We start from the raw sequence: 27,914 nt of genomic DNA, 5'->3' as shown, positions 1-27,914 counted from the left end.
ACAGAAGGAAAGAGAAAGAGATGGTAGAGGGTGAGGGGAAAGGAAGGGGGAGAAAGGGAGACAGGAAAAGAGGCAGATAGTCAGAGGAGACTGAGGGGTAAGAACCAAGCTGCTTGGAGTCCAAGGCACTCTTCATTGCATGTGGTGAGAGGAAGGGGGGGGGGGGGGCGGTACAGGCCCCCTCCCCTCACAGGTTGTCTCCGGGCTGGTACTGCGGCTCAGTGGCGGTGAAGTAGTCCTCCAGGAAGCTCTGCAGATACTCGAAGGTGTGGCGCTCGTCCGCCTCCTTCCGCCAGCACTGCAGCATCAGGTCATGGAGGGAGGCCGGGCACCCCACCGGGCACGGCATGCGGTACCCCCGCTCCACCTGCTCCAGCACCTCCCGGTTATTCATCCCTGACAAACACACACACACACAGGTGAGGAGACACACGCATTCACGCACACATATACACAAGGGAAGAAACACACACACACACACAGGTGAGGAGACGCACGCATTCACGCACACATATACACACACCTACATGCATGTGTGTCCATGCATGTAGGTGTGTGTATATACAGTACATACATGTACGTGTCGTTGTGCATGTAGTAATGTATATATGTGTGTGTGTCCCTGTTCGTATGTGTGCATGAGTGTGTGTGTGTGTGTGTGTGTGTGTGTGTGTGTGTGTGTGTGTATGTGTGTGTACCTGGGTAAGGCACGCGGCCCTTGGTGATGAGCTCTGTCAGAAGGATGCCAAAGGACCAGACATCAGACTTGATGGTGAATTTTCCGAAGAGCGCCGCCTCAGGGGCTGTCCACTTGATGGGGAACTTGGCCCCTGCGACACACAGAGACATGCCTCAATGAAACAGAGCAGAAATGAAACACACCAAGAACCTCCCAATGCTACTTTGTTTGGTTGGGGCCAGGTCACCACAGGGTGGTGTCAAGTCAAAGGACAGGCTGCTAACTGGTGTGTCCCTGGAGGGACTGTGCCACCCATTCCACCAACAGCCACAACACTACCACTACCAGTGATGGCAAGCATTTTATAGCCATTCATATTCTAGGGATGAGTTGGGTTTAAGACTAAGAATCTGATTCGAATTTCTCATCTAGCACAGCTGAAGCAGTTCCTGTCTGGGCTTGCTCTCTCCTCCCTCCGCGTCTCTCCCCCTCTGCATTCTGACCTCTCCCTCTGACTGTGGCCACACACCTTGCCGGGCTGTGTACTCGTTATCCTCGATGAGACGCGCCAGGCCGAAGTCGGCGATCTTGCACACCAGGTTGTCCCCCACCAGGATGTTGGCGGCTCGCAGGTCTCGGTGGATGTAGTTCATCCTCTCTATGTAGGCCATTCCGGCTGCAATCTGGAGGAGAGAGAGACGGAAACATGCACAGAGGGTGTTGGATCGCTGACTGGCTGCTTACATTTTCATCAGAGCAGGATCTGCGGTTTTGAGAAGTATGGCAGGAGCACGGATATGTGAAGGGGGTGCGGATGTGCGAAAGGGGGTGAGGCGGTATGAAAGGGCCATGGTTGTGTTAGGGGGGTGTGGCGGTATGAAACGGGCGTGGTTGTGTTAGGGGGTGTGGTTGTGTGACTGGTTGTGCGGCAATATGAGAGGGGCGTGGTTGTGTGAGAGGGGTGTGGCAGTATGAAAGGGGTGTAGCAGTATGAGAGGGGCGTGGTTGTGTGAGAGGGACATGGTTGTGTGAGAGGGTTGTGGCAGTATGAGAGGGGTGTTGTAGTGTGAGAGGGGCGTGGTTGTGTGAGAGGGGCATGGTTGTGTGAGAGGGGTGTTGTTGTGTGAGAGGGGCGTGGCAGTATGAGAGGGGTGTGGCAGTATGAGAGGGGTGTGGCAGTATTAGAGGTGAGGCGTGGCATTCGAGCCGTGAGTACTGCAGTTACCTGTGCAGCCATATCCACCAGCTGTGGCAGCTTCAGATTCCTGCCCTCTCCATCCTTCAGGAAGTCCAGCAAGCTTCCTGCAAGGTGAACACAAGGGAGTATAGTTTGTGTCTGTGAGTCTGTATAGCATACAGATTGTATGTGTGTTTGTGTGTGTGTGTTTGTGTGTGTCTGTGTGTGTGTGTGTGTAAATGTTTATGTGTGTGTGTATGTGTGTGTGTGTGTATGCAGTCAGGGTGTGGTGACTCTCACCTTGGCTCATGAACTCAGTGATGATGTAGATGGGCTCCTCTGACACCACAGCGTACAGCTGTACCAGCTTGTCGTGGCGGAGGCGCTTCATGATCTGGGCTTCCTCCAGGAAGGCCTCCGGAGACATTGTGCCCGGCTTCAGCGTCTTCACCGCCACTTTGGTGGTGCCGTTCCACATACCTGCCACACGGGGGCGCAGGGGAGCAACAGTGAGTCTGACAGCCAACACCTCTGGATCTCCAGGACGCTTGAGTACACTGCTTCTCCCTCCATTTCAGCTCGTGATTGAAGAAAAAAAATTGATCAATAAGAATCCAGCTCAAAGGCTTCTATAAATTGCATTAAAACAACTTATAGAAAATGTAAGCCCCTGTTTTCTGGACAATGGACTTTGAATTATTCGGCCCTATCCTTTGCGATTGGGCCAAAAAAACACCAAACCAATTTTGTATTATATTTTGTAACTACAGCAATACATATTTTCCATTTGGGGCTGATAAAAAGGGTCTATTCTATGCCATTGTAAATGAATTTGAATGGCTGTGCTTGTTTCCGTGATTCTGGACCTTTCAGGAGAACTCGAATGGAGTGCAGTATACACAGGACACTCCTGGAGTGGGACTACAACATCAGTAATGTGTAGCAGACAGGGTACACAGAGCATGCAGGAGCACAGGGAGTGGGAAGGGGAGGGGTTAGGGAGGATGAGGGAGGGGGGAGAGATGGGTTAGAGGAACATGGAGGATGGAAGGCTGGACACTGTGGGCGTTGGGTGAGACGATGCTGGGCGGTGTGTACCGCAGACGTGACTGTAGGCTGCAGAACACTAGAGCCGTCGTGGCAGGGGCTGAACACTGGAGGCGGGGTTAGACAAGGCTGAACACTGGAGACGGTGCAGGACAGTGTTGAACACTGGAGACAAGACTAGACTGGGCTGAACCAGTTTGAAGACTGGGGACAGGGTTCAACCAGACTGAACATTGTAGGCAGGGCTAGGCAGTGCTGGACACTGGACACAGTGCTAGACCAGGCTGAACACTGGAGACAGGGCTTGACCAGGCTGAACAGTGGAGACAGGGCTAGGCTCAGCTGAACACTGGAGTGCTGGACAATGCTGGACACTGAAGACAGCGTTGGACACTGGAGGTAGTGCTGGACAGCGGTGGACACTGTAAGCAGGGCTAGACCAGGCACTGGTCACTGGAAGCGGCACCGGACAGGCTCCAGAGGCTGCCGGCTGCCAGCGGGCGTCTCTCACCCATCCAGACGTCCCCGAAGCAGCCTTGTCCCAGCTTGCGGTTGAGCTGCAGGGTGTCACGGGAGATCTCCCAGGCATCCCGCCCCAGCCCCATCGTCTGGGGCGTGGAGTTGGGGCAGGCCTTGGTCAGGAAGTAGCACAGGCCGTCGTTAGTGCCTGGGGAGGGGGGGGGGATGAGGTGGAGGGAGAGGGGTGAGGTGAACCGGAGTGGCATGCAGTGATGGAGAGATGGAGTTAGGCAGGGAGGGAGGGAAGGAGGAGGGAGCGGGAGGGGATTAGGGGGTAACGGCGCATCCCCAGGAAGGTGGTAAATCAGGATGTAGGGCGCTTCGCTCCGGGCCTGTCCGCAGACAGTCTGCAGTGATAGGCCCCACGATCGCACAATGGTCCACTTCCTGTTTCCCTGGAAGGACTGCACGGCCCGTTCCCCCTCACCCTCCCCCCCGGGAACGAGCCCACACTGCCGTGTGGTTCCTACCCATCCAGACTTCCCCAAACTGCCCGTTCCCCAGCTTCTTAATGAGCTGCAGAGACTCGCGCGGGATCTCCCACACGTCCTTGGTCTTGACTGACAGGTCCGCCAGCTTGGGCATTCCCCGGCGACAGCTGCCAATCAATCGACAGCACAAGCCTGCGGCACGCTCTATGATTCAGGAAGCGAGGGAGGGAAAGAGAAAAAAGAGTGCACGAGAGAGAGACAGAGAGAGAGAGAGAGAGAGAGAGAGAGAGCGAGGGAGGGAGAGAGAGAGAGAGAGAGGGAGAGAGGGAGAGAGAGGGAGGGAGAGAGAGGGAGAGAGGGAGAGAGAGACAGAAAGGAGAGAGAGAGAGACGAGGCAAGAAAAAGGGCAGAGGGCAGGTATATATATAGAGTGAAAGGGAGAGTGGGACAGAGACAGAGAGAAAGACAGACAGAGCAAAGAAGGAAAAGAGGGGCAGAAATAATGAGACCGAGAGGGACAGAGGAGAGAAGAAGAGGGCGCAGACATGTTACACACAAAGAGACAGGCAGACAGAATCGGCTAACGCAGACAAACCAAAGATGACTCACCTGACATCAGCCCCAATCTAATGTCATCTCACACACACACACACACACACACGCGCGCACACACACACACACACACACACACACACACACACACACACACACACACACACACACACACACACACACGCACGCACACGCACACTCACACACACACACACTCACACACACACGCACACTCACACACACCAGGACACCACATCTGCAGAAAAAGCGCTCAAGCACAATTTCAGGCGTATTCATTCGCCAAAGAATAGCACTGTGTGCTGGCTGAGCCATCAGGTGCAGCTGCAGTCCCTTTACCTGCTGCGACGGGAGACAAGATGGCTGCCCAGTGAGCATCAGCAGAGATGGACAGCAGGAGTGTTAACTTTGAACATTCTGAGGCACTGTGAACCTTTTTTTTTGTGATGTTTTACAATGATAAGGCACAAAACACTTCACACAGCGGATGAGAACTGAGGGGTGTGGCTGTGACCACATGTTGATAGTCACTTTGTTAAAGAGGTTCTGCAGCTGTGCCAGGTTTTGAGATTACATCTTCTGCGCTGTTGCTTGTGAAAAGTCCACTACCCGCATCACCTGTAAGACCCCTGCTTTTTGGCACTCATACCTGTGGACTCTGACATGTGGATGCTAATGCACACACCTGTATACCTGCACAGAGATCCAAACCAGCAACATTGAGAGAAAGACAGAAACCACAGGGAACCAAGCCTTCTGAATGTGCAATTCATGAACGATTTATCCCCAGTCTGTTTTCCACACTACAGACAGCTCCTGAATGTTGAATACAGCAATCCAAAATATCAATAAAGAATGCCTGATACCTGGCCATCTAATGTAATGTACTTCGGGTCTCACCTGTATAGTGCTCAACCAGCTGTTGCACGGTGTCAAACTGTGTGCGGGTGGTGATATAATAGCCACCATTGTCCAGTTTGCGTATCTTATAGTGCTTGACATGATCCCCTTTGTTGTCATCCCAATCCCGGATAGAGAGAGAGTATGCCCCTGAAAAAGACAGGTAACAAATAATGCTGATAATTCTATAATCACTGGTCGATTGTGTCTGCTTCATTACATTATTGGCATTTAGCAGATGCTCTTATCCAGAGTGACGTGCATAGGCTACAATGTTTGAACAATGTTATCCATTTATACGACTGGATATTTACTGAGGCAATGCTGGGTTGAGTACCTTGCCCAAGGGTACAGCAGCAGTGCCCCAACAGGGAATCAAACCGGCAACCTTTTGGATACACTGCCGCTTCAGACACTGATTGATAGACTATTTTATTTCCTGGTTTTATCGATTGACGGGGATGCCGCTCACCCTTGGTGGTTTCGCTCTCGCGGATGAGGAATGTCCCACGCGGGTTCCCCTGCGCCAGCAGCTGCCGCTCCGCATCCTTGCGCCCCATCTTCCCAAAATACCACCTGGGGACATGGGCACAGGCGGGAGGGGGTGAACACCTCAATACTTGGGAGGAAGAAGGAGAGGGTACCGCGATACATGAGAGAGAGAGTGAATACCTCAATACCTGAGAAGGAGTGAATACCTCAATACTTTGCCATCAACATTCCGCCTTATAGCTGATGCGTGAGACTGTGCAATTATTTTTCCCATCTCACTGGTGCAATACTGCTCTGAGAATGACTATCTCCTGTGTGAGGCTTCCTGGCTCTGTTACTCTGGGTTCAACAATAAGCCCAACATCACAGTGGTGATTTATAACTCTGGGCTTGACTATCTGCCCCGTCTCAGTGGGGGGAAGGCGTATAACTCTGCGGGTGACCATTAATCACGTCTCACAGGGGCAATGATGCGTGCGTGACGACCAGCCATTTCAGGCAGCCACTACTTAATCTGAGTCTGACTGTCAGCTCTGACTACCAGCGCACTCACTCCTCTGCCTGTATGGAGTCTACCGGAGCCACGTAGTTGCTAGGGATGTAGCCGGTGCTCCCGGTGTCCAGGGAGCGAGCTTCCCACCAGTCCCCTTCCCTATGGGAGAGAAAAGAGGTTTAGCACCACTTGATTAGCCACTGTTACCTCAGTCTTGTTAAATTGGGCATTAGCATTAGGCTACAGCCCCACATATAGTCACTGTGCACGACACCTGCAGCTTTAGAGTCCTGGACCTCAAGCTCTGTCTGAGGTATGTATGTGCTCTGTGATATTGCCATATGCAGTACCAGTCAAAAGTTTGGATACACCTTATTATGATAATGGGAAACATGCATTCAAAGACATTTTGATCTAAAGACTTACACCTAAATGCATGAAATTTGTTCCTTAGACAAATAAAAATAGTGAAGTTGATGTATGAATTTCCTTCCAAAAAATGTAATTTTTCTAAATATTTTTGCCTATTTTGAAGAATCTAAAACATGAGATAGTTTTGATGTGTTTACGATTATTCTAAAATGTGGAAAATAGTAAAAATAAAGCAAAACCCTTCTAAGAGTAGGTGTGCCCAAACTTTGACAGGTACTGTAGAGAAAAACTCTCTCACACAGGGGCATGCACACGCGCTCACTGTCACTCTGCCACTCAGAGAAACTCTGAAACACGTGCACACAAACTCACTTGCAGAGACGCTCTGACACACCAGCACACTCACACACTAGCTCACACTGTTGCTCAGAGAGAAAAATGCGTACGCAAGTGAGCGACTCACGTGTTGTTGATTATGTGGAATTTCTCGCCCTTCTGGAAGGAGAGGTCATCCTCAGTGCGAGCATCATAGTCATACAGGGCAATGAAGAGTGTTACCCCTCCGCCTGCACATACACACACACACGCACACACACACACACACACACACACACACAAACACACACACACGCATACACATGCACACACACATACACGCGCATACACACACATGTGCGCACACACGCACACACACACATACACACACGCACACACACACACGCGCGCGCACACACACACGCACATATGTGTGCACACACACAAACATACATACATGCACAAAACAGGACATAAAATGTATATATGTTACTATATGAAAATATATTTTTCATATATTATTACAATATATACATGACATATAGTAGTATAGAATATATTCAACAAAATTACACACACAAGACAAGCAGTAATTGCTATTCAATAGACTAACACCATTCACAAACTTGCTGCTCATGGTTTTAAGTATTTTTGTGTGTCTTTCATAATGGGACAATACAGCACAGCAGAGAACTGGTGCTTTTTTCAATCCGTAGGAATCTCTAGAATGTCTCAGGAAAGGAGTCTCTCTAAAACGGAAACCACAAAATGCGAGGATCTACTGTCTTTGTAATAATCCCTCTATTTTGATATAAATCAATATTATAACCGCTTCCATTTTTTTACAGTTTCATTTTGCAACTTTTCGGATAACTGAGAGGAGACAGATCAATACTCAGACACAAACACTGACTTCTCATGCGCATAGCTATAAATACAGATGTGCAAAGATGAACAATGCGCAGTGAACAAGTGAACCCTAAAACCCATACGGCCCCTGGTGTGGTTGTAGAGGCAAGTGACACAGCCGCACCAAAAATGACATTTGCATGCAAAGAACAATGCATGAAGATATGCAGACACCCACTCAAAGTACGTTGCACACTCAAGCGCACACACATGCGTGCGTTACATCATCGGCGTTTAGCAGACGCTCTTATCCAGATTATGCATTAAGTACCTTGCCCAAGGGTACAGCGGCAGGGCCTCAGTGGGGAACTGAACGGGTAACCTTTCGTTTACGAGTCCTGCTCCGGACCACTGTGCTACGCTGCTGCACGGCGGGCTAACCTGTGACTCTTGGCTGGGCAGTGCTGGAGGAGAAGCCCATGGAGCCTGTGGTGCTGGGGTAGTTGTTGAAGTCAGGGATGAGGCCGCCGGATGACGGCTGGGTGGGCTCTGGCACGTATCGGGGCGTGGCAGAGAGCTCTGATGCACCCATCGTGTTGCATGCCGCAGGTGTCGAGCTCTCAGCCGCTTTGGCCTTCTTCTGCTTGCAGTGAGCACAGCCCATGGTGACACTAAGGAGAGAGGACACACTGAGAGACAGAGAGACACACACGCACGTGTTTACACACACACACACACACACGCACGCACACACACACACGCACACGCACGCACGCACACACACACACACACACATGCGCGCACGCACGCACGCACACACACACGCACGCACGCACACACACACACACGCACACACGCACACACACACACACACACACACACGCACACACACACACGCGCACGCACACACACACACACACACACGCGCGCACGTGCAAGGCACTGTGGACTTCCTTGTGCCTGTTCTAATATTCATGTCATTACCCGGAATGAGATGGCTAAAAATACTGCGTCACGTTGAATTAAACAGAACTGAGACCTGTGGCTCTGACTCAGGCCTTTTCCTCTATTCACTGACACTGTAATCTCCTCTCCTCTCAGTGTCACTCCTTCTTTTGCACTTACATGTTCTGTAACTCACTCATTCATTACCATTCATTCACAACCTGCTAACACAAGCTTTCTCACTCTCTCTCTCTCTCTCTCTCACAAACACACACACTCTCTCTCTCTCTCTCTCTCTCGTGCGCACACACACGCACGCGCACATACTCTCTCTCTCTCACAGAGAAGTGGTGTAGCTCTGCCCTGCCCTCTCCTTGGGGACCCCTCCCCTCACCCCCCCTAACCACAGCTCTCCCAGAGGAAAGTGACATCACCCCCCCCTCAATTTCCCTTCCAAACTCACCCAATACATACAGTCCAGAGAGTCAATAAGCAGGCTGGGGGGAATAGAAGTTCCGACACAAACAGAGAAAGATAAAGGGGTGGAAAGTGGAAGAGTCATATGGAGATGGAGATGAAGGAAGGGATATCACTGAGATAGAGAGAGAGACAAAGATGGAGGGAAGGGGTATCACTCAGAGAAAGAGAGAGGGAGAAGGAGGAACAAAGAGAGACACAGACAGAGAGGGAGCAATGGAGTATTTGTGAGAGAATGAGAGAGAGAGAAAGGGATGAAGGGGATATCAGTGAGCGAATAGGGAGCATTGCTAAGAAGAAGAGAAAAGAGGAAGGAACTTTGAGTTTGTACATGCTTTTAATTTGCATTTGTTGATAACAGTAAATGTTTTGAGGTCACACTTTGCCAGTTCAAACAACACTTCCGGCGACCAAATTTGGGCTTTCCCCAACTCGTTTGCAATCCAAATTAAACAGTTATAGGAAACCACACCAGATATCTGCAGTCAAAGGCGAATATTTGTGAAAAACCCCGGTTTGCAGGGGGTGGGGTAGGTGTACAATTTACAAAGAAAGTAAACAAAAATGAAAAATCTCTGTGTTTATTGCTAGCAAGTAATTCTACAAAATCCAGTTTGAATAAATAAAGTACCACCCAAGGGCTGTATGTGTCTTTAGGAGTCTTGAACTGTGAAACGTACTCAGTTGCTGAGCAGGATTTTTTTAAATGTGCCCTTCATGGTTACATGTCAGTAAAAACATTATAAAAGCTCCAGGTGAGGGACAGTAAGGCATAAGCCTTCCTGCTGAATCATTGACAGGAGCGAGATTTTTGGAAACCCCTCAGCTGAGCTAAGTGAAAGCCCTCTCTCCAGCCCCACTCTTTAGGGGGGGTGGAGGGTGGGGGGGGGCTTACCAACAGGAAACCAACTCACACATACACTGACTCTCACCGTCTCCGTTTCTCTCTCTCTCATTCGCTCCCTCTCTCGAAACCCCCCTTCACTCTCATTTTAACTACGGGCGTTTTTCAAAAAGTGAAAAACCTCACCTGGCTCTCAGAAACCGCACAGCATTTCCGCTTTTAGAAGCTACTTTTTTATGCCGGCCTTTCTCAATGAGAAACCTGCAGACACTGAACCAGAACACGGTTAAGACCTGTCTCTGCTTTGTCTCTGACCGTAAAGAGGTAGGCCCTTTGAGGTGCATCATATCTTAGAACCTGATAGCAGTCATACTTTCTTTGTGTTTTGGGTTCAAAATCCAAATCGTTCAGAAAAAGAATGCTGGCCTTGTATTATACAGTACAAAAAAATTAACATTTAAACTGATGAATATGTAAACAAGTTCAAAACCATTATTATGGTCATTGTGATGATGATTACTGTAATAGTAAAGTGATGGTCAGTTGTAAACAAAATATATTGAATCAATCCCAATAGTTGTCTGGTCTCACCATTTCCTAGCTGAGTCATCTGTCCCCTCACCTCCTGTTTCTTTCTTTCCCTCTTTCCAAATGTCTCTGTTTCAACTTAATTTTGCTTTGTTGGCATGACAGTCATGCATTTTTATTGCCAAAGCATAAACATATCAGACGGATGAAACAAGAGCAGTAAAATTCCTACATCTAATCATTTACAAACGCTAAGAATTTATTCAGTGAATTGTTAAATTTAAAAAAGAGAGCATAAAGACAATAAGTAATGTAACAGAATGACTAGCAGAGGAAATACATGTTGTGAATGATGTGCTAGTTTGACCTACTGTCTCTCAACCTGTGGCAAGTCAGAAGACACCAGGCTGTTGTTATCGTACATTATGTTCCTTGCTAAGATAAAGGGTAATTTACCTGTAGGGTAAGAATTTGTGGTTAGATTTGTATTATTTTGGGAAGTTACTGGCTCTTACTTCCTTGTACGTCACATTTTTTGATTTAGTGCAGCCCTCTCTCTGTCTCTCAGAGTCTGTGACGTGAACAGAGCCTGCCCTCTCTACGTGGCCTGGATCACCTGTGTTCGTGTCCATTCCCAGGCTGTAGGAGGGAATATTTAGTCAAAACACATCCTCAGTATCTTTCACTGCTGAGAGGTAATCTGCCATAGTGTCATGTCCTTTAGGACACAGCAGGACCCAGGTTTGTTTCATGCATTTGTGTGCATGTCTACATTACATTACATTATTGTCATTTAGCAGATGCTCTCATCCAGAGCAATTTACATATGTTACAATTTTTACATTTTATCCATTTACTCAGCTGGATATTTACTGAGGCAACTGTGGGTTAAGAACCTTGCCCAAGGGTACAGCAGCAGGGCCACAGCGGGGAAATGAACCAGAAACCTCTCGGTTACGAGCCCTCCTCTTTACCACTATGCTACACTGCCACTATGTGTATGTGTGTGTCCACACCCTAATTGGGGATTTTATTCAGTTTTGTTGAGTCGCGTTATGTGCTTGACTCTGACTCTCTTGTTCCCTCACTCTGACTCCCTTCCTCTCACTAACCACTCCCCCCCCCCCCCCCCCCCCCCCCCCACCCCCATCCTCCTTTCTTCCTCCACGGTGTAAAAGTGATGAAATGAGCAACCGTTTCTCACCAGGTTCCTTCGCCTCAGTGTCAGATCATTGGTCCCCCAGCACCCGTCGGGCCGCACCACCTGCAGAGACAGGGAGACAGGGAGACAGGGAGAGAGGGAGACAGGGAGACAGGGAGAGAGGGAGACAGGGAGACAGGGAGACAGGGACACAGGGAGACAGGGAGACAGGGACAGAGATGAGGGGATGCAGGGTTAATGCACATTCTCTTCATGCCATGCCTCTCTGCTTCCTCTTTTCTCTCATTTCATCCACAGGAGGGGGGGGGGAGTTCACAAAAGGCCTCATGTCAATGACCAGGGTGACCGGGCCTCTGCGTTCAAAATGGCCGCCATTATGAGCCCATATGACCACAGGAGAACTATAGGAGAACTACAGGACCCCAGGAGAAATCAGTCTGCTGGGCATGGTCCGGTCTCGTCCGGTCAAGGGGCAAGTCCCAGGGTGGCTCTCACACTCATCACACACTCGTTCATTGAAGAGGGAAGGGGGGGGGGGGGTCAATTCCTGTCAGACTTCCTTTTTTGCCGCCGAACTGCAAGTTCCGGAAACAACGGCACTCCTCTGTGCTGCTAAGCAAGATGACCATGTTCTCTGCATTTGCTGCTGAGCTCAGAAGAGGGCCCGTAATGCCAGAGACCCACTGCCCATGGAAACAGCAGAGGTGTTTGTGGTATTTGTGTGGGTATGTGTGTGACTGTGTGTGAGACATGTCCCTCTTTTACATATTGCACCTAGAGACTCTGATATAACAGACACACACACACACACACGTGTGCGCACACAGGCACGCACACACACTCACACTCCTCCCTCTATCTGTCCCTCCATCAGGGGAGCTACAGGAAGTCAGCTCTGCCAGGGTTTCCTGTTCACCCCTCTGATCCCCCCCCTAAACCACCCCCCCCTTTTTCCTGGACTGACCGGGACCAAGGACAGGGAACCCATCAACAGAGCCCAGCTGCAGTTCTCTCCTGAACCCGCCCCCCTTGCCCCTCGCATTCTCTTTCTGCTCCTCGACATATTTACCTTATCACCATCTACGATTTCTAGCTGGACAGAAAGAATGAGGTGGACAGTTGACGTAACGTGTTTTTGTGAACTATTAAACGGTTATGCTCTACAGAGGCCATTTAAAAGTCACTCCCTCCCGTCTCACACTCTCACTCTTTGGGTTGCTGCCTCCCTCTTTCTCTCTCCCTCTCCCTCTCTCTCTCTCTCTCTCTCTCTCATTCCCAGCTGGCTTAAGTCCAGAGGCACACAATAGGGAGGAAACACACACAATGAAATGGAGACGCACACAAACACACACAAAAACACGCAAACACACATACACTCTCTCTCTCTCTCTCTCTCTCTTTCTCTCTCTCTCTCTCTCTGGGTGGGAGTGGTCCCTGCTGTGGATCCGGTGGAGTTTGTACACAAACGGACGGGGTGGCGGCCTTTGTTCTCAGCCTGTTCCCTGGTCCGAGACCTCCTGTAGAACAGAATCTCCACATCCCTCTCTCACTCCCTTTCACCTTCCGCCCACTCTCTCACACAGCACACGCACATTACACTTACAGTAACATCTACTTTCCAGAGTGACTTACGAAAAGTGCATTCAGTTAGGCAAGCAGCCGTACAGGATGGCACGAATGATCATACGACTAATGGCTTTGACTATATATTATAGTGCCATTGTGGGAAACAAAGGGAATAACTGACCCGTTTCTGCTGAAGTCTCAGTACTTCCCCATGGCTGCTAGATGCTCTGGTGATTGCCATCTGCTGATCTATCACAGAAACCACTGAAATAAACGTGTGACCTGTGTGTATGTGTGTGTCTGTGAATATCTGTGAGTGTGGACATGGTCACAGCCTGTGCTCGAATCCAGAGCAAAGAGCGTCAAAGCATAAAAAACGACACACTTTACTCAATAACAAATTAGAAAAACCCATAAGACGAGCTAAAATACATTATAGAAAAATGAAACTGCTTTGATGTCTCCAGGGTGCACTTTGTCTAATCTTTGTCATCTATGATTGAAATCAAACTAGCCAAACTAGGTGATAGCCCCAAGGCTGTGGTCATTTTGTATGTGATGTATCATGGGAGAATCTTTCTACACCTCACTTCACCGCCACTTCTCTTTCTAAACTATTTTTGCTTAACGCTCCCTCTACCTGTCTTGTCCTATCTTTGTGAGGAAGTGCTGAAATAACTACAGGGAAATGGCAACAATAAGCCATAAAGGTTTTGAAAAAAAAAATTATGAAGTGAAAGTATGCTTTCTGAGAACGGTGTCTATGTTTCCCCACGTGTGCGTATGTGTATGTGTGGCCATCCTGCCCATAAGTCTATCTGGGTGTTTGCCCTGTATTGGAATGTGTGTGTGTGTGTGTGTGTGTGTGCGCGTGTGTGTGCGTGTGTGTACGTGTGTGCGTGTGAGTATGTGTGTGTATGTGTGAGTGTGTGTGTGTGAGTGTGTGTGCTGGTTGCCGGTTGGTTGGAATCAGCCCTGTGCTTCAGTTGCTTCTCAAAGGTACACAGTTACAGTCTCTTTTGAGGGTAGTGTGGATAAACACAGCCAAGAATACAGCCGAGAGGATTGTTACACATGTGGAGATCAGGTAGTCCTCAGAGGCAGAGAGATTAACACGTGATCAGGGACACTGCTGGTGAATTTAGGAGCCACGAGCAGAGCTGAGCATTTCTCCCCTCCGACACACAAAAAACACTCCGTCAAGGGCACACCCCGTCTTTAACACGCTGACATGTGCTGCATGCGCTAGCACAGTGACACCCAGCGCAGCTTAACACACCGACATACACAATAACACACAATACAAACTGCCACAAAGAAACACTCTAATATACTGCATTTCAGGGATATTAAGATCCCTATTTGTAAACAGGACTTTTACCTGATAAGCAACACACAGACGAGCAAAAACTGGACAACCCAGAGGGTTGCAAGTTTGAACCCTCGATATGGCGCTGCAGTTATCCATGTGAATAGATATACATAATTAGAATGGGGATGAACGCAAAGTTTGTCTTTCTGATAAGTAAATACACTGCTCGACGCTGCAAATAAAATCCAGCAATGATTTTATTTATTCTCTGCATATGAATTTGACTAAACAGTTAAATTCATATGCAGCTTGTAAGATTTTCAGGTCACTGATATGTTAACTCTGATACTCTGATTCAAAGTAATGGCAACAGAAGAAGCACAAATAAAGCTGCCAGAAAAGAGGGCAATGGTTACCCTCTTATAATGACATATGCAAAAATCACAGCCATTCATGTTAACCTGCGCTGCTTACTTCTTCTCTGTCCTATTCTGCTCGCCATTTCTCATTTCTACCTTAGATCCTATTTTCACACTTCTGTAAACTGCATCTTTACAATCATGGTGTAACTTTGCCTTTCTGCTCAAAAATTACACTATTGCGAAAGACGTTTTAAGCCAACATGTCACAACTGGTGGAAACCCACCCCACAGTGCCGAAAGCAGCTACTATCGCAATATCTGTTAACTTGTAATTTGATATAGAACAACGCTGACTATTACCATAGTATTGGAATCATAGTAAGAGACAGTGTGATGACAACAGAACTGGGAACCATTGTTAATTCTTTCATTTTTAAAAGACCCTACACACAGAGAAACACACTGACACACTCCGTACACTGAAACACTGACAGAGAGACAAGCTGAGGTCTACCCACAAGCCCTGAGACACAAAGAGACACACTGACACACATTCCAAGGCACCAAGACACTCGGCGAGAGACACACTGACACACATTCCAAGGCACCAAGACACTCGGAGAGAGACACACTGACACACATACCATGACACAGAGATACACTGAGATGTAAAGGCAAGCAGGCAAAGAATCTGAGAGAAAGAGACGCTGACCCAGGGGAAGAAACACACACGCACACACAATAGACACATCAACCTACTCAATGAGATATTGTAATACGCCCAGACATACCATCACACACTGATACTATCAGTCACAGTAATACACCACAACACATCAGCTCATTTTCGACACATCTACCTCTCTGACGCAACAGAATTGCTAGCCTACTGAAGAGTTGCCATTCACATGAATGGCGGAGCACACAGACACAATATTTGTCACTGTGTTTACAGGATCCAGAATGGGTATTCTCAGACACTTAACAATGACTGTGAATGTACCCTGACCTAGAGTACATCAAGATACAACTCAGCGATACAGCATTCAAACAGATCCAGCACAGACGGCCATTATGGAAATGGTAGGTAATCTTAATATGCCAAAATCTCTGTTATATACACATCAAAAATACATCAGTTATTGTCTTTTTTATATTTAATATATGGATATTCAACAGAACGTATTTTACAATATATGCAATTTCACAGCACATTCATGTAATTACATACACCCATACAAAAATTATATAGTAAAATTTATAGTAAAAATTATATAGTAAGACTATGTTTTAGAGAACATATTTTTTCAGCTCAATCAATATATTGAAAATATGTAAATTATTGCTGCATGAATATATTTTAAATGTATTTGGAATATGTTATTGGGTTGAACAACACATTTCTCAATGTCTTAAAATATATGTCATTTTTGTATGGGCATGAAAGGAGCATATCTGATTCATCTAATATATAACACAGTATTTTCACATATATCTATAAATATGTTTTTTATTGTTGAATTTCTTCTCATATGTTTTTCTTTTTGCAATGGTGTCATTCTGCAGAAACACATGCCATGCCATACCAAACCAAACCAAATTCCCAAAATTATCATTCCATCCTTTCTGAATTCCTTGCCTCATCCCATCATAAAGCAGATGGATACATAAATGTATGTTTTATTAAAAATATATATAAAATACTTTAAGTATTATTTTATGACTGTCTATATATTTTTTTATATATTCAGTGCCTGAACAAAGCATTTACCCCTCTAGACTTTTATCACATTTTGTTGTATTATAGGCTGAAACTTTGATGTACTTACATGGGTTTTTTTCTTCTGATCTACACAACCTGCTCTATATTTTCAATGTGCTAAAAAATGGAGGCTAAAAAACAAATTAATTAAAATTAAAACTAAAGCAATAAAAAAATAAATAAAAATCTTCACTGCAATAGTATTCACCCCCTTAGCAATAAATCCCCTAAATAAGCTCTGGCTCAGCCAGTTGCCTTCAAAATTCACACAGTTTGTTGGATGGTATCCACCTGTGTGTAACTGAAGTGGTTAACATCTTTGATTGAACCCATCTGTCTTTGGTTAAATACACCTGTCTGTGTGAGGTCCCACCATTGCGCATTCTATATGAGGAAATAAGAAATCAAAGGTGCTTTCCCAACAACTTAGGGAAAGAGTTGTGGACAGACAAAAGTCAGGGGAGGGACAGAGAATTATTTCCAAAGCTCTGAGTATCACATGAAGCACTGAATTAATTATCATTGAAATGAAAGGCCCACAAAACTAGCCAGAATCTTTGTTGACCAGGTTGTCCTTTAAAAAGGCCAAGAAAGAAGGCCTTTAGTCAAAGCAGTAACCAAGAGGCTGAGGATAACACTGAAAGACCTACAACGTTTCCTGGCTGAGATGGGAGAAACTGTGAATGAGACAACAATTAAGCTTAAATACTCCACAAATGTGGGCTGTATTGGTAAGGTGATGAGGAGGAAGCCATACTATAAAAAATGTCATATTAAGTCCTGGCTGGGCTACACAAAAACATATTTTGAAACCTCTCAGACAATGTGGAAGAAAATTTTGTGGTCTGATGAAATAGAAATTGAGTTGTGCGGGCTTGATGCTAAAAGCTAAGTCCAGAGTTAAACCCAAGAGAAAATCTGTGGCAGAAGCTGAGCATTACTGTATACTGCCGGTCCCCACATAACAAGCAACAACTGGAGCAGTTTTGCATGGAAGAATGGGCAAAAATTAAACCCGGAAAACTTGAAAAGCTTGTGAAAACTTACCACACAAGACCTGAGGCTGTAATTGCTGCACAAGGGAGAGCAACTAAATGCTAAATGCAAAATAACTCAGGGGGGTGAACACTTATCTAAGTTGGATTTTTCTGTTTTCTTTTTCAATAAAAATGATTTTTCCCTCATCAAAACATTGAGTATGTCTTGTTTATTGTAAGTAAAAAAACATTGAAGTGTATTAAGCCAAACAAATGCATTCTCCAAGCGGTCCACAGCTGACTAGTTTCCTAGGGCTCACCCAGATTGTGATTTGCTGGGCACATTTTTTTTTTTTTTTTTATCTAGGCTTGCTAAGAGCTCTCCTCTCTTCCTCTCTAGAGAGCTGGGGCAGAGTCTCTTCTACGACATCCCATTTGGATGGGTACGGTTGACAACGGTAATGATGACAGAGTGAGACACTCAAAGACAAACAAACACACACCCACAAATACACACATCCAGTGACAGGGACACAGCCCCATCCAGTACCACAGACATCTCATTGCCACACAAGAAACTGGCGTACAGGAATGTTCACAGCTGGACAGACGGATGGACACACCCTTTCCTGAGTAATCTGCTGTAGATAAACAGGGGCCTGAGGGAGTCCTTTATAGCAATAACACCATCCCCCTCCCCTCTCCCTCCCCCCAGGACTGCATGGATATCGGTACTGTTTAGCGCACTTTGGTGTGGACGCCTGTCCCCCTCCCTCCACACGTACATTTTTCCTGCACATCCGCACCACTGGTAGTCCGTTTTGTCATCGTTTCTCTCTCTTTCACATCATTCTTTCTCTGCCTGAAGTGCCTGTCCTCCCTCTCAAATGTGGTGTATGGTGTTTTTATTCCTGTGTTTGTCCTGTAGTGTTAAATACAAGCGATTTTAAAAGTCAGTCTCCCATTGTCCCGGCCTCTCCCCCTCCCTCTCCTCCCCCTCCCCTTCTGTCTTGGTCCCTCTGGATCACTCTGTGACGGGAAACCCCCTCCCCCCTCAGGAAACACTCTGTGAGTGGAGCAGGAGTGATAGGACACAGGGAAGTGAGCTGTCACTGTGCTGTCCTCACACACTCTCAAACAGGCAAGCATACACACACATGCACACAAACACACATACACACACGCACACACACGTGCGCACATGCCCGCACACATACACGCGCGCACACACACACGAACACACACTCAAATACCAGACCTACTGAGAGAGGGAGAGAGAGAGAGCGAGAGAGAGAGAGAGAGAGAGAGAGAGAGAGAGAGAGAGAGAGAGAGAGAGAGGCAGAGAGAGAACAATGGAAAACTGTCCTGGGAATACAGGAAGTCAGGTGTCTCAGGAAGAGTGACTTCCTGTTTCCATATGTCATCATTTCCTCCAGGGAGGCTGAAGAGGCACACAGAGACAGAGAGAGAGTGAGAGATAGAGGGAGAGATGAAGCCTAAAAAAGAAGAGCTCCAGCAGGACCTGGCTCCAGCCGAATCCATACCAATCCATATCAGACCTGGACCCTGGTTGTAACCTGATAAAAGATCAAGGGAATGATTTTGTCTAAAAATATCTAGAAAGGCCAGGACACAGGGAAGTATACGACCTCATTAAGGTTTTATTTACATTGCACGTTTTTGAATCAAAATTACTAATACTGTGTATTTTTGCACATGGACACCTATTATAGAAGCATTCCATGTGTCTGAAGAACTGAACTCAGTTACATTTCTGACACTTTTTTCCTAAAAAAAAAAGAAAAAAAAAATACAAGATAGGTTTTTCCAAGCTGGTTAGCCACTGATGCTTACAGCTACTAGCAGCTAATGGTCAACTATGCTCCTGGTCTCAGGAACCTTGGAACTTGCTCATTAGCATACTAGGCCTTTTCAGAACTAGCTTCTACCAGGATTGAAAAATGTGGTCATCATTCCCATTCATAATAATCCTGTGTTTAAACTGGCCATATTAAAAGCAACAAGGATAACTATTTACATAGTGTGAACAAACCATAAAGGTAGCTTTCTTTCCAGAAATGCTAGAGAGATACTGATAGTAATTCCCATCACTGAACTGATAGTAATTCCCATCACTGAAGCTTCCAATGCATTCATTAAGTCAACTTAAATAATTACAGTGCTAAAGCATTGGTTATGGCAACTGACATAACAGCAGTGCTGATGCACAGCGACCCAGGGTTTCCTTCTGAACACTTTCCACAATTTCTTTTCTGCCCTTTACTGTAGAAAAAAAACCTTTACTGTAGTGATGGGGGTATGAGGCTTAATAAATCCTACAACAGGTGGAGCTACACTATGCTCTCAATCACTGACTCATGCAAACCAATCAAAAGACTTTGCTCTCAGTAGCAAAACACTACGAATGATTCATATCAGTGAATCACTGATAACGCATAATAAACTAGCTATGCTGCGTTATCAGTGAATCACTGATAACGCAGCATAGCTAGTTTATCTAACTAACTAACCCCAGGATTAAGTCTCTTATACTGAAACAGTCCAATTTGTTGCATTTGCAGTAAAAATGTGGGATACAAGTTCACCTTTGGTAACACAACACTATACACATTCTTAGGCTTGATAGTGTGGGTTAGGGAGCTTTACATTAGCAGTAAATAAACTATACTGAAAGAATCAGTCAAGGTATTTCACACAGTGGCTGCCAGTCTGCCACAAATAGGGAAAACCAAAGAAGTGAAATTTATTTGATAATGAACCTGAATCTGTTTTTGACTGCCTAGCATAATTAATAAGCATCACAATTTAAATGAGGATTATCCATTAGCAACTGACGATGTCTCTGCTAATGTGCAGTTAATAACTGTGCATTAGTATACTTCGCGTGACAAAGGGTTCAGGATCATTATCAGTTTAAAGGTAAGTTCTCCAGCTCTATTATGCGTAGCTCATGGACTTACTGATTTCATACTTTTGACAATCACTTTTCTTAACGAAAACACTGCAGCAAGTTTGTAGTGAAGGTTCTCACTGCCATAAACAATTATTCTTTTGCTTTTTTATGCCTTTTTTATGCCTTTCCTTTTTTTCCACCGAATTTTAAATGTACAATCGTACAGTAGGCTCTTCATACACCATCTTTGCATGCACAGGGGCACTGAAGAGAGGCGAATGCCATCCTTTAATACACTCAGATGCAGCCAATGGCTATCCTTCACACCACAAGACCTCCAATGCTGCACAGCAGGGGCACACACCAGTTGGAGGATACGCGGATCCCTACCGACATTTCTGAGTGACTTAACAGGCACCTCACAAACCTTTAGAGGTGGAGCAGAGGAGAGACGAGGAAACCCTGCCGACAAGCCCACCCCTACCCCAGGCAGAACGAAGCTAATTTGGTCCTCTACTGTGCGGTCCGGGTCTTTATTTGCTGATGACACTGACTGGGATTGAACCCAGGCCGCTGGGCTGAGCCTGTAGTGAGAACAAACACTTGTTTTTGGTCAAAAGCAGTTTCCGCTCAGTAGAATAAAAATACAAATAGGAAGTGGTTGAAAACAGCTGAGATTGTATCTCACCCATACGTGCTACATGGGAATGAGGTATGTGGGGCATAAATGAGCCATCAAAATGGCGGAAAATCCTGACAACATCCTGCTTGCTGGATCAAAAACATACCTCTGTTCCCATAAACACAGCAAACAACAGAGACCCTCACAACTTTCTGAAGTAAAAAAAGAACGCTACTACAGATACAATCAGCAGAAAGGGACTAAAATAATGACCGATATGGATTATGTACAAAAGTAATATAGTAGTAAAATTTTGAACTTTTTTAGCTTGAATTTGTTAGTTAATGTATATTGCAGTGAGTCATTACTTACACAGAGAGTTGGAGTTTCATACAACTCCTTTCATTGGGGGGCAGAGGCAGTTATCAGAGAGTTAAATCAATTGTCACAATTGCAATAAGTCAAATTGATCAATCAAAAAAATTCCAATTCACGACTATAGTAGTGTAGTATGATAAACCAAATTGCAAAATCTACCTACAAACTGACCGGCGTCACATATCATAGCCTGTAGCAGTAATATATAAACTACATATGGGAAGGATACTATCTCTCGCTATCAGAAACATGAAACAACTGATAAAATTGGATGATGTAGACAAACCTGGCACCAAAAAAGGAAAAAAAGTCACATGATCATTGTGAAGGCCTCAACAAGGGAATTTAAGCAAGGACCATCTGAGCTGTTTGCCCTGGCCTGTTTGTGAGGAATTGGAATTAGTCTCTGAGATACACCAATCGCGCCAAGTCCTTGGCTGTAAGGTTGTTGTTTAGAGTGCAAAAGACAGGAATGATTGAAACAGAAATTTGACTATCTTGCACTAAAAATACTAATTTGTCACATATACTATAAAACAACACACAAGTCCAATTTGTACAACACATGCAGATGTAGATAAATGAAAATATCCTTGGAGCACTCAAACATTGTAGCTATCTTGCAATACCAGGATGGACACAAAACAAGCATCAATGTGTGCTTTATTTGGGGGCCAAACACCAGAAGACCTGGAACCATATTGTCCTTAGATTTTTATTATTTGGGAACCATAAACAACAGGTATGGGTGTTCATTTATTCATTAGGGGGTCAAGAACAAATGGAACCCTATTTTTTGTTCAGATTATTTTCAGAAAAAAAATCTATTAAGTCCACACAGTTGATCAAAAACCTGCAAAATCTGGGGTGATTGGAATGAAATTTTATACACAATTCACCCATTTTGGCAGTTATGATCAAGCTTATGTGTAGTTAATAAATGACATCTCTTCCTACCCAGGCTTTTTTTTACTGACTTTTACTGGTTTGTTCATTGCTGGCACCTCTTTAAATGTAGCTCACAGATTATTTCTGAGTGAAACAAAATGACTTCCTAGCCTTATCTAAGCAATTATATTTGGCTATATTGCACAGACCTGTAGGCAGCTTTGTGTGATCAAACATGGCTCTGTGGTGTGAAAGCCATTTCCTCATCGTGCTTGGCCCTTGTTACCACTGCTTACAGCGACGTTTAACATTTCATCTGCTGGAACCCTGTTGTTATTTCTGATTTGATTCTTTCTCTGCCACCATAAAAACAAATTTTGCATATTCGCTTATTCCACCATATTGGGTTACATTAATTACATTACATTGCATGGATGCTTTCTCCTTTGATTTCTTCCTTTACTGTCTCCCACGCTGATGGCAACACCTACACCAAATGCCAAGTCTAGCAGTATGCAGATAAGAAGACACACGGGGGACAAATACACAAGCCCATCATGCACCACTGCATGCGTGATCTTTGGGCAGACTTTTATCAGTTTATGGCTTGTCTTCTCCCTCCTTTGTGCACCCTAAACTTGGAATTGTCAAATGTCCGCATCAGACTTGCTTTTGCGGCTGCGCTTGTGCAGACCCACTGAAGCAGAACTGGTGAAATCATGCGATACGCTCGCACACAGTCAGCGGTCCCACAGTGCACCAGGCCGAGCCACTTGGGAGCCCCCAGATTTTATGAACCGTAATTTCAAAAGTGAAACAGTATGATCATTAGAGCTGATCAAATTGCAGGTATTCGTGGAAAATTTTTTTTAAAAATCCAACAAAATTCACTGAATTAACCGAAACTTATGTGTGCAGTTGATGAGAAGACCTAACCAAACTACGTACTCAGCAAATTGTGTGTCATAACTCTTGTGTCAGCGATAATGTATTTACAATAAATGCTTGGACATCAATTCCTCAATGTGACACACACTGGATGCATAATCAGAGTAGTTAGTTCAGTGGTGCAAAGGCTTAGACGGTGTCTTCGAAATCACAAGGTCACCAGTGTGAATACTGCCTAGGGACATGCCGAATCATAGTTGAATTGTAGGTTTTCAAATGTGGCACAAACCCATTAAACTTTTCATGTAGTTAGAGAAATATGTTTGTAATGTTTCTGTGGAAAGTTATTCTCTGCTTGTACTTACAATCTGTAACTGCTGCTTGTACCTATATTCCCTGAGAAAGAGGTTGTCATTTTAAATTAGCTTTGCAAATTTTGCTGTAAAAGTGATTGTGGTTTGACACAAAGATGGGAGCAAGAACAAAAGACCAAAGGAAAAAAGAGTGACAAAAACTGCTCTATTTGCAGTCATAGTGTGTTAAATCATCCAGGTTCAGCACACCCCACTACTGTTTGATTTCATCTGATTATTCTTATGAGAATGTTCCCTTTGCATGGCCAACAATAGGGGACAAGTTGTGAAAGACAAGTACCCATTGTTAAAGTCAAGGCAGAAGTACTGCAACAGAGACTGCACCATGTCTCCAAAATACGGTTGAACAAATGACTCTGATATTGTCCCAGAGGCTTTGTTCTTCCAAATCAATCCCGTTCTGGGCGGGATGTTTTGCTCCTGCCAAACCAGAGAGGTGCTGGGTACTGATCACATGGACAGGTCTGCCAGGCCTACGAATAAAGTGATTTTTCCATCTGTTTATTTAGGCCGGACCACAACTCCTACATTCCTGGATTTTGTCACAAAACAGAGCAAAACTGTGTCTACAGCAATGCCGCAAACCCCTACTACTGCCCCCCCCACCCCCCCCACTTCCTTCCGCTGCAGCTGGGGGCTAAAGGGAGGAAGTGACCTCGTATAAAATCAGGAAGTGATGCAGCCACTGGCCCAAATCAGCTCACTATTTCTCTAAAAGTCCTCTCTTCCTTTCTGTTCCCTGGCCTTTTATTCTCTTTAGGTCTCTCTCTGTTTTATATCGCCATCACTTTCGCTGTTTTCTTTCTCTCCCTAGCTGATGACAATCGGCAGTTCTCAATTTCTCGGTGGCTCAGTAATGCTCCATACATCCCATATTGCACATTACTGCTCCCAGGATGCTTCCATGCTGGGTTTTTGAAAACTTTAGCTGTGGCACAAATCATTCAACAAGAGCCCTGAATTACAATGAAAGGCATCCGCCATGTTGAAGCTGGACCCCGCTTTGCTGTGATGCATTGAAAATACACATTGAGTCTGTAGCTTCCTCCTTTCCAGGGCCACTCTTTTACCACTTACACATTTGTGAAACAAGTGCTGAATGGTCAGTCAGCAGAGCAGACAGTGGTAAGTTTGAAAACAAAGGTAATTACCATACAGTTCATCCACGTCTCTAACATCTCCATGAAGGACGACTGTTCTGCTAGCGAACTCCAAAAATATGAGTGGATTTTGATCACCTGCAAGGTATTACCTTCACCTTTTGCAAGACCGTTTGTCTGCGCTCTCAACATGGAGCAACATAATCACAGTGGATACTGCTAAGAATGTCCCGGTTTGATCAAGCAACCGTCATTTTTGGTTGGAAATGCCTTAAACTGGAGTGGCCATCCATGCTGTTGATAACCACAAGCTGACAGCTCTGGTGACTCTTCTGTATTCTTCCTGATACGAGTGATACTTCCCTGAGGAAGACACATTTTCCAAGAGTGACAAGAGACTCTTAATTCCTTTGTGAATAGGCAAATCATGAAAGAAAGATGCTACCATTTCAGCTGGATTGGGTTGGATTCCTCAGAACTGCACCAGCCCAGGAGTAGTTTGGCAGAAGGCAGCAGCTCTCATTTAATACAGCCTGGGTATGTCTGCAGTTCTTCAGATCATAGGGCCACGAAGGCTACGCTTTGAAAAACCATCATCAGTTTTCCTTGAAATTGTCATTTTAAAAATGCATCTAACTGGAAAAATCATGCTTTCAGGTCAGTTAGTATTTTAATATGAACACACTCAAAAACTTTCCCACAGGTGTTATTTTCTCGTAGAGCAGCGTTGGATACTTTTTTATTATGTTTTGGAAGGGTGCAATGGCAATCTCATCTGTTAATCAATGCTGTACCCTAAATCATACTGCCAGGACACAAAGACAAACAGATTGATAGTAAGGTAATTGGACCAAGTGACATAAGGATACTCTCGTGTCCAACAGTCCTCCAAAAAGCTTTCCGGCACATTGAAACGCAAGTTGCCACACTCCCTCTTTAAAGAGTTAGCGAGAGAATGAGGTTCTGAGACCTGACAGTACCCCACATCTCCAGACAGGTCACAACCTACACCCCCACTCGTTGTCCCGTTGTTTGGTGTGTGCCAACCTTGACTTTTCAGCGCAGCGCTGGCAACATCCTGACATTCACAAAATTCCCCGCAAAATGACCTCCCGTTGTGCTGGAAGTGAAGCCGCCATGGCTGACGCACTCAGCGGAATTTTAACTAAAGAAATTCTTACGCCTCCAGACTCATTACAATACGTGTGCTCTTCCACACTGCTCAATGCTAATGAACTAGCAAAGACAAGGGGCCAATTCATGGCGATGAATAAGTTTGTATACATTTTTTATTTTACAAACGGTGCAATTGAGGGTTCTTATATGCAATCTAGAACCGTACATTCCATTACAAATGTAATTTGTATTATTCGTCTGACATACGCGACCATATTCTCCCCTTTCGGGACTGTATTTTGAGGGACATAAGGAATAGAATGCAAGACGGCGTGCGTGTGTCTTAACCCAACTGACTGAACAATTTGAATCGCTGTCAATCCTCTATAGAGAGATGAACATAAAATACAATATTCGTGTACTCAAAGAAAGGCAGCTGACCAGGATCTTCATGAAGCTGAACTACCTTAAGTTATTTCGGGTATTAGTATTAGTCACCATTTTAAGGTTTACGCTGTGTTCCACACCACTAGCTTCCTCGCTTTTTGCGCTGACACCTGTTGAACTCGTTCTAGTTCAAAAATTGAATACGCTAGCTGCCCATACAGAAATTAAATGTAAAAATCAAACTATTTGTATGAAATTATCCCACAAATATAGGATATAAAATTACTCTTTTTTTCTTGACGGACAAAGACGGTTGTATTAATGACATTATATAGCCTCAGGTCTCAAGCTATGGGGAAGTGCCTCCACCAGCCTTGCGCGCGACAGCACATTTCACACGCCCTGTCACAGTCGCATCTTCATAAAGTTAACAGTCCCAGCAAAAAATATACTTTTTAAAAAGACGGTCATGCTCGAGAACAGAAGGCTGGAAAGGGGGTTCCTTAAAGGTTGAAGTGAATGACCAGACCTATTCCATTCATCCAGTTAAGTTTAGATGTACGACCAGGGGGTAGTGAGTCCTTTGGCTAAGGGAGACAGGAGGTATATCCCAAAAGCAATCGACATACCGCGGTACAGGGGAAACGCAACAATGCCCAGCTTCAGTCTGACAACTCTAAGCTTGTGGCAGCACCATGATCACAGAATAATGCAAAGGCATCCTTTCACAAACCTTAGCGCTGGGAAGTCTCAGTGACAAACATACGCACGGAGTACAATACTGTTTTCTCAGGAAGAGAAGTGTGCCTAGAATAACCTAACCGCCGATTCAAATTGTGAAATTACAAGACATTGTATGTGCGTAAAGATATTCCGGTGTTTCTCCTAATTTACCACCAGAATTAAAACACAAAATGTCCATACCTTGCTGCGGATATCCTTTGTCGATTGCCTCGATCTATGGACTGCGAGTGGGGAAGGCAGACTAGGAGACAGAAGACTACCAGACAGACCCGATGCGTTATACGGTCCACTCCCGGTCAAGGATGTGTGGACACTGGTTCAGTCGACGTTAGCTCAGTGGATGCGGATGTGCTCTCTGCCAGTGGGGGCTGAACTATAAGCGCACTGGTTGCAAACCGCCGACAGTTGCGGCGCTCTGTTTGGCACTGCCTCTCCGGTTCAACCCCCCCCCCCCCCCCCCCAATTACACCTCCCACCTCCGCAGTATAGGCGCCCTACAGCCTCAAGCACGGAAAAATGAAAATTAACTGCATACAATGAGTAACATTTGATACGAAAAATGTGTGGACATATTTTAAAATCGTGAATCATTGCTAGGTTCATGTCGTATGTGTGCTGTATGAGGAAAATATACTGCCATTAAGTTTGAAGAGGCAGATAGCTTTGAAGTTTTGCGGGAAACTTGCTTTCAGTCGCAATCGCTGATACGCTTCAAAATCATATG

The 27,914-nt window shown here is 45.4% G+C and overlaps 1 protein-coding gene across 2 annotated transcripts; it reads right to left on the bottom strand.

Moving 5' to 3' along the window:
* Positions 1 to 7: 7 nt before the first annotated feature.
* Positions 8 to 27,551, bottom strand: yrk (Yes-related kinase). Of its 2 annotated transcripts, none has more exons than XM_036555122.1 (13): positions 27,371 to 27,551; positions 11,843 to 11,902; positions 8,286 to 8,515; positions 7,144 to 7,246; positions 6,369 to 6,467; positions 5,796 to 5,899; positions 5,324 to 5,473; positions 3,893 to 4,057; positions 2,157 to 2,336; positions 1,905 to 1,981; positions 1,209 to 1,362; positions 699 to 830; positions 8 to 396 (listed from the first exon to the last, which is right to left on the bottom strand). In XM_036555122.1, the coding sequence occupies exons 3-13, from the start codon at positions 8,506 to 8,508 to the stop codon at positions 188 to 190; spliced, it is 1,596 nt and encodes a 531-aa protein (XP_036411015.1). In that variant the 5' UTR covers positions 8,509 to 8,515; positions 11,843 to 11,902; positions 27,371 to 27,551; the 3' UTR covers positions 8 to 187. The 2 variants fall into 2 exon arrangements, with proteins under 2 accessions (XP_036411015.1, XP_036411016.1); XM_036555123.1 differs by lacking the exon at positions 3,893 to 4,057 and adding an exon at positions 3,415 to 3,570.
* Positions 27,552 to 27,914: the final 363 nt, after the last annotated feature.

The sequence above is a fragment of the Megalops cyprinoides genome, chromosome 21, assembly GCF_013368585.1.
Source record: "Megalops cyprinoides isolate fMegCyp1 chromosome 21, fMegCyp1.pri, whole genome shotgun sequence".
Classification (NCBI taxonomy): Eukaryota; Metazoa; Chordata; class Actinopteri; order Elopiformes; family Megalopidae; genus Megalops; species Megalops cyprinoides.
The sequence above is the reverse complement of the archived record's forward strand: the minus strand, read 5'-3'. Positions and strand labels throughout refer to the sequence as shown.

Bases quoted from the DNA above. Each gene is read 5' to 3' on its own strand.
- yrk (XM_036555122.1), bottom strand. From the start codon at position 8,508: ATGGGCTGTGCTCACTGCAAGCAGAAGAAGGCCAAAGCGGCTGAGAGC. The intron at 7,247-8,285 runs GTTAGCCCGCCG...GTGTATGTGCAG, and splicing joins TGCCCAGCCAAGAGTCACAG to GCGGAGGGGTAACACTCTTC. The intron at 831-1,208 runs GTGTGTGGCCAC...TGTGTGTCGCAG, and splicing joins CGAGTACACAGCCCGGCAAG to GGGCCAAGTTCCCCATCAAG.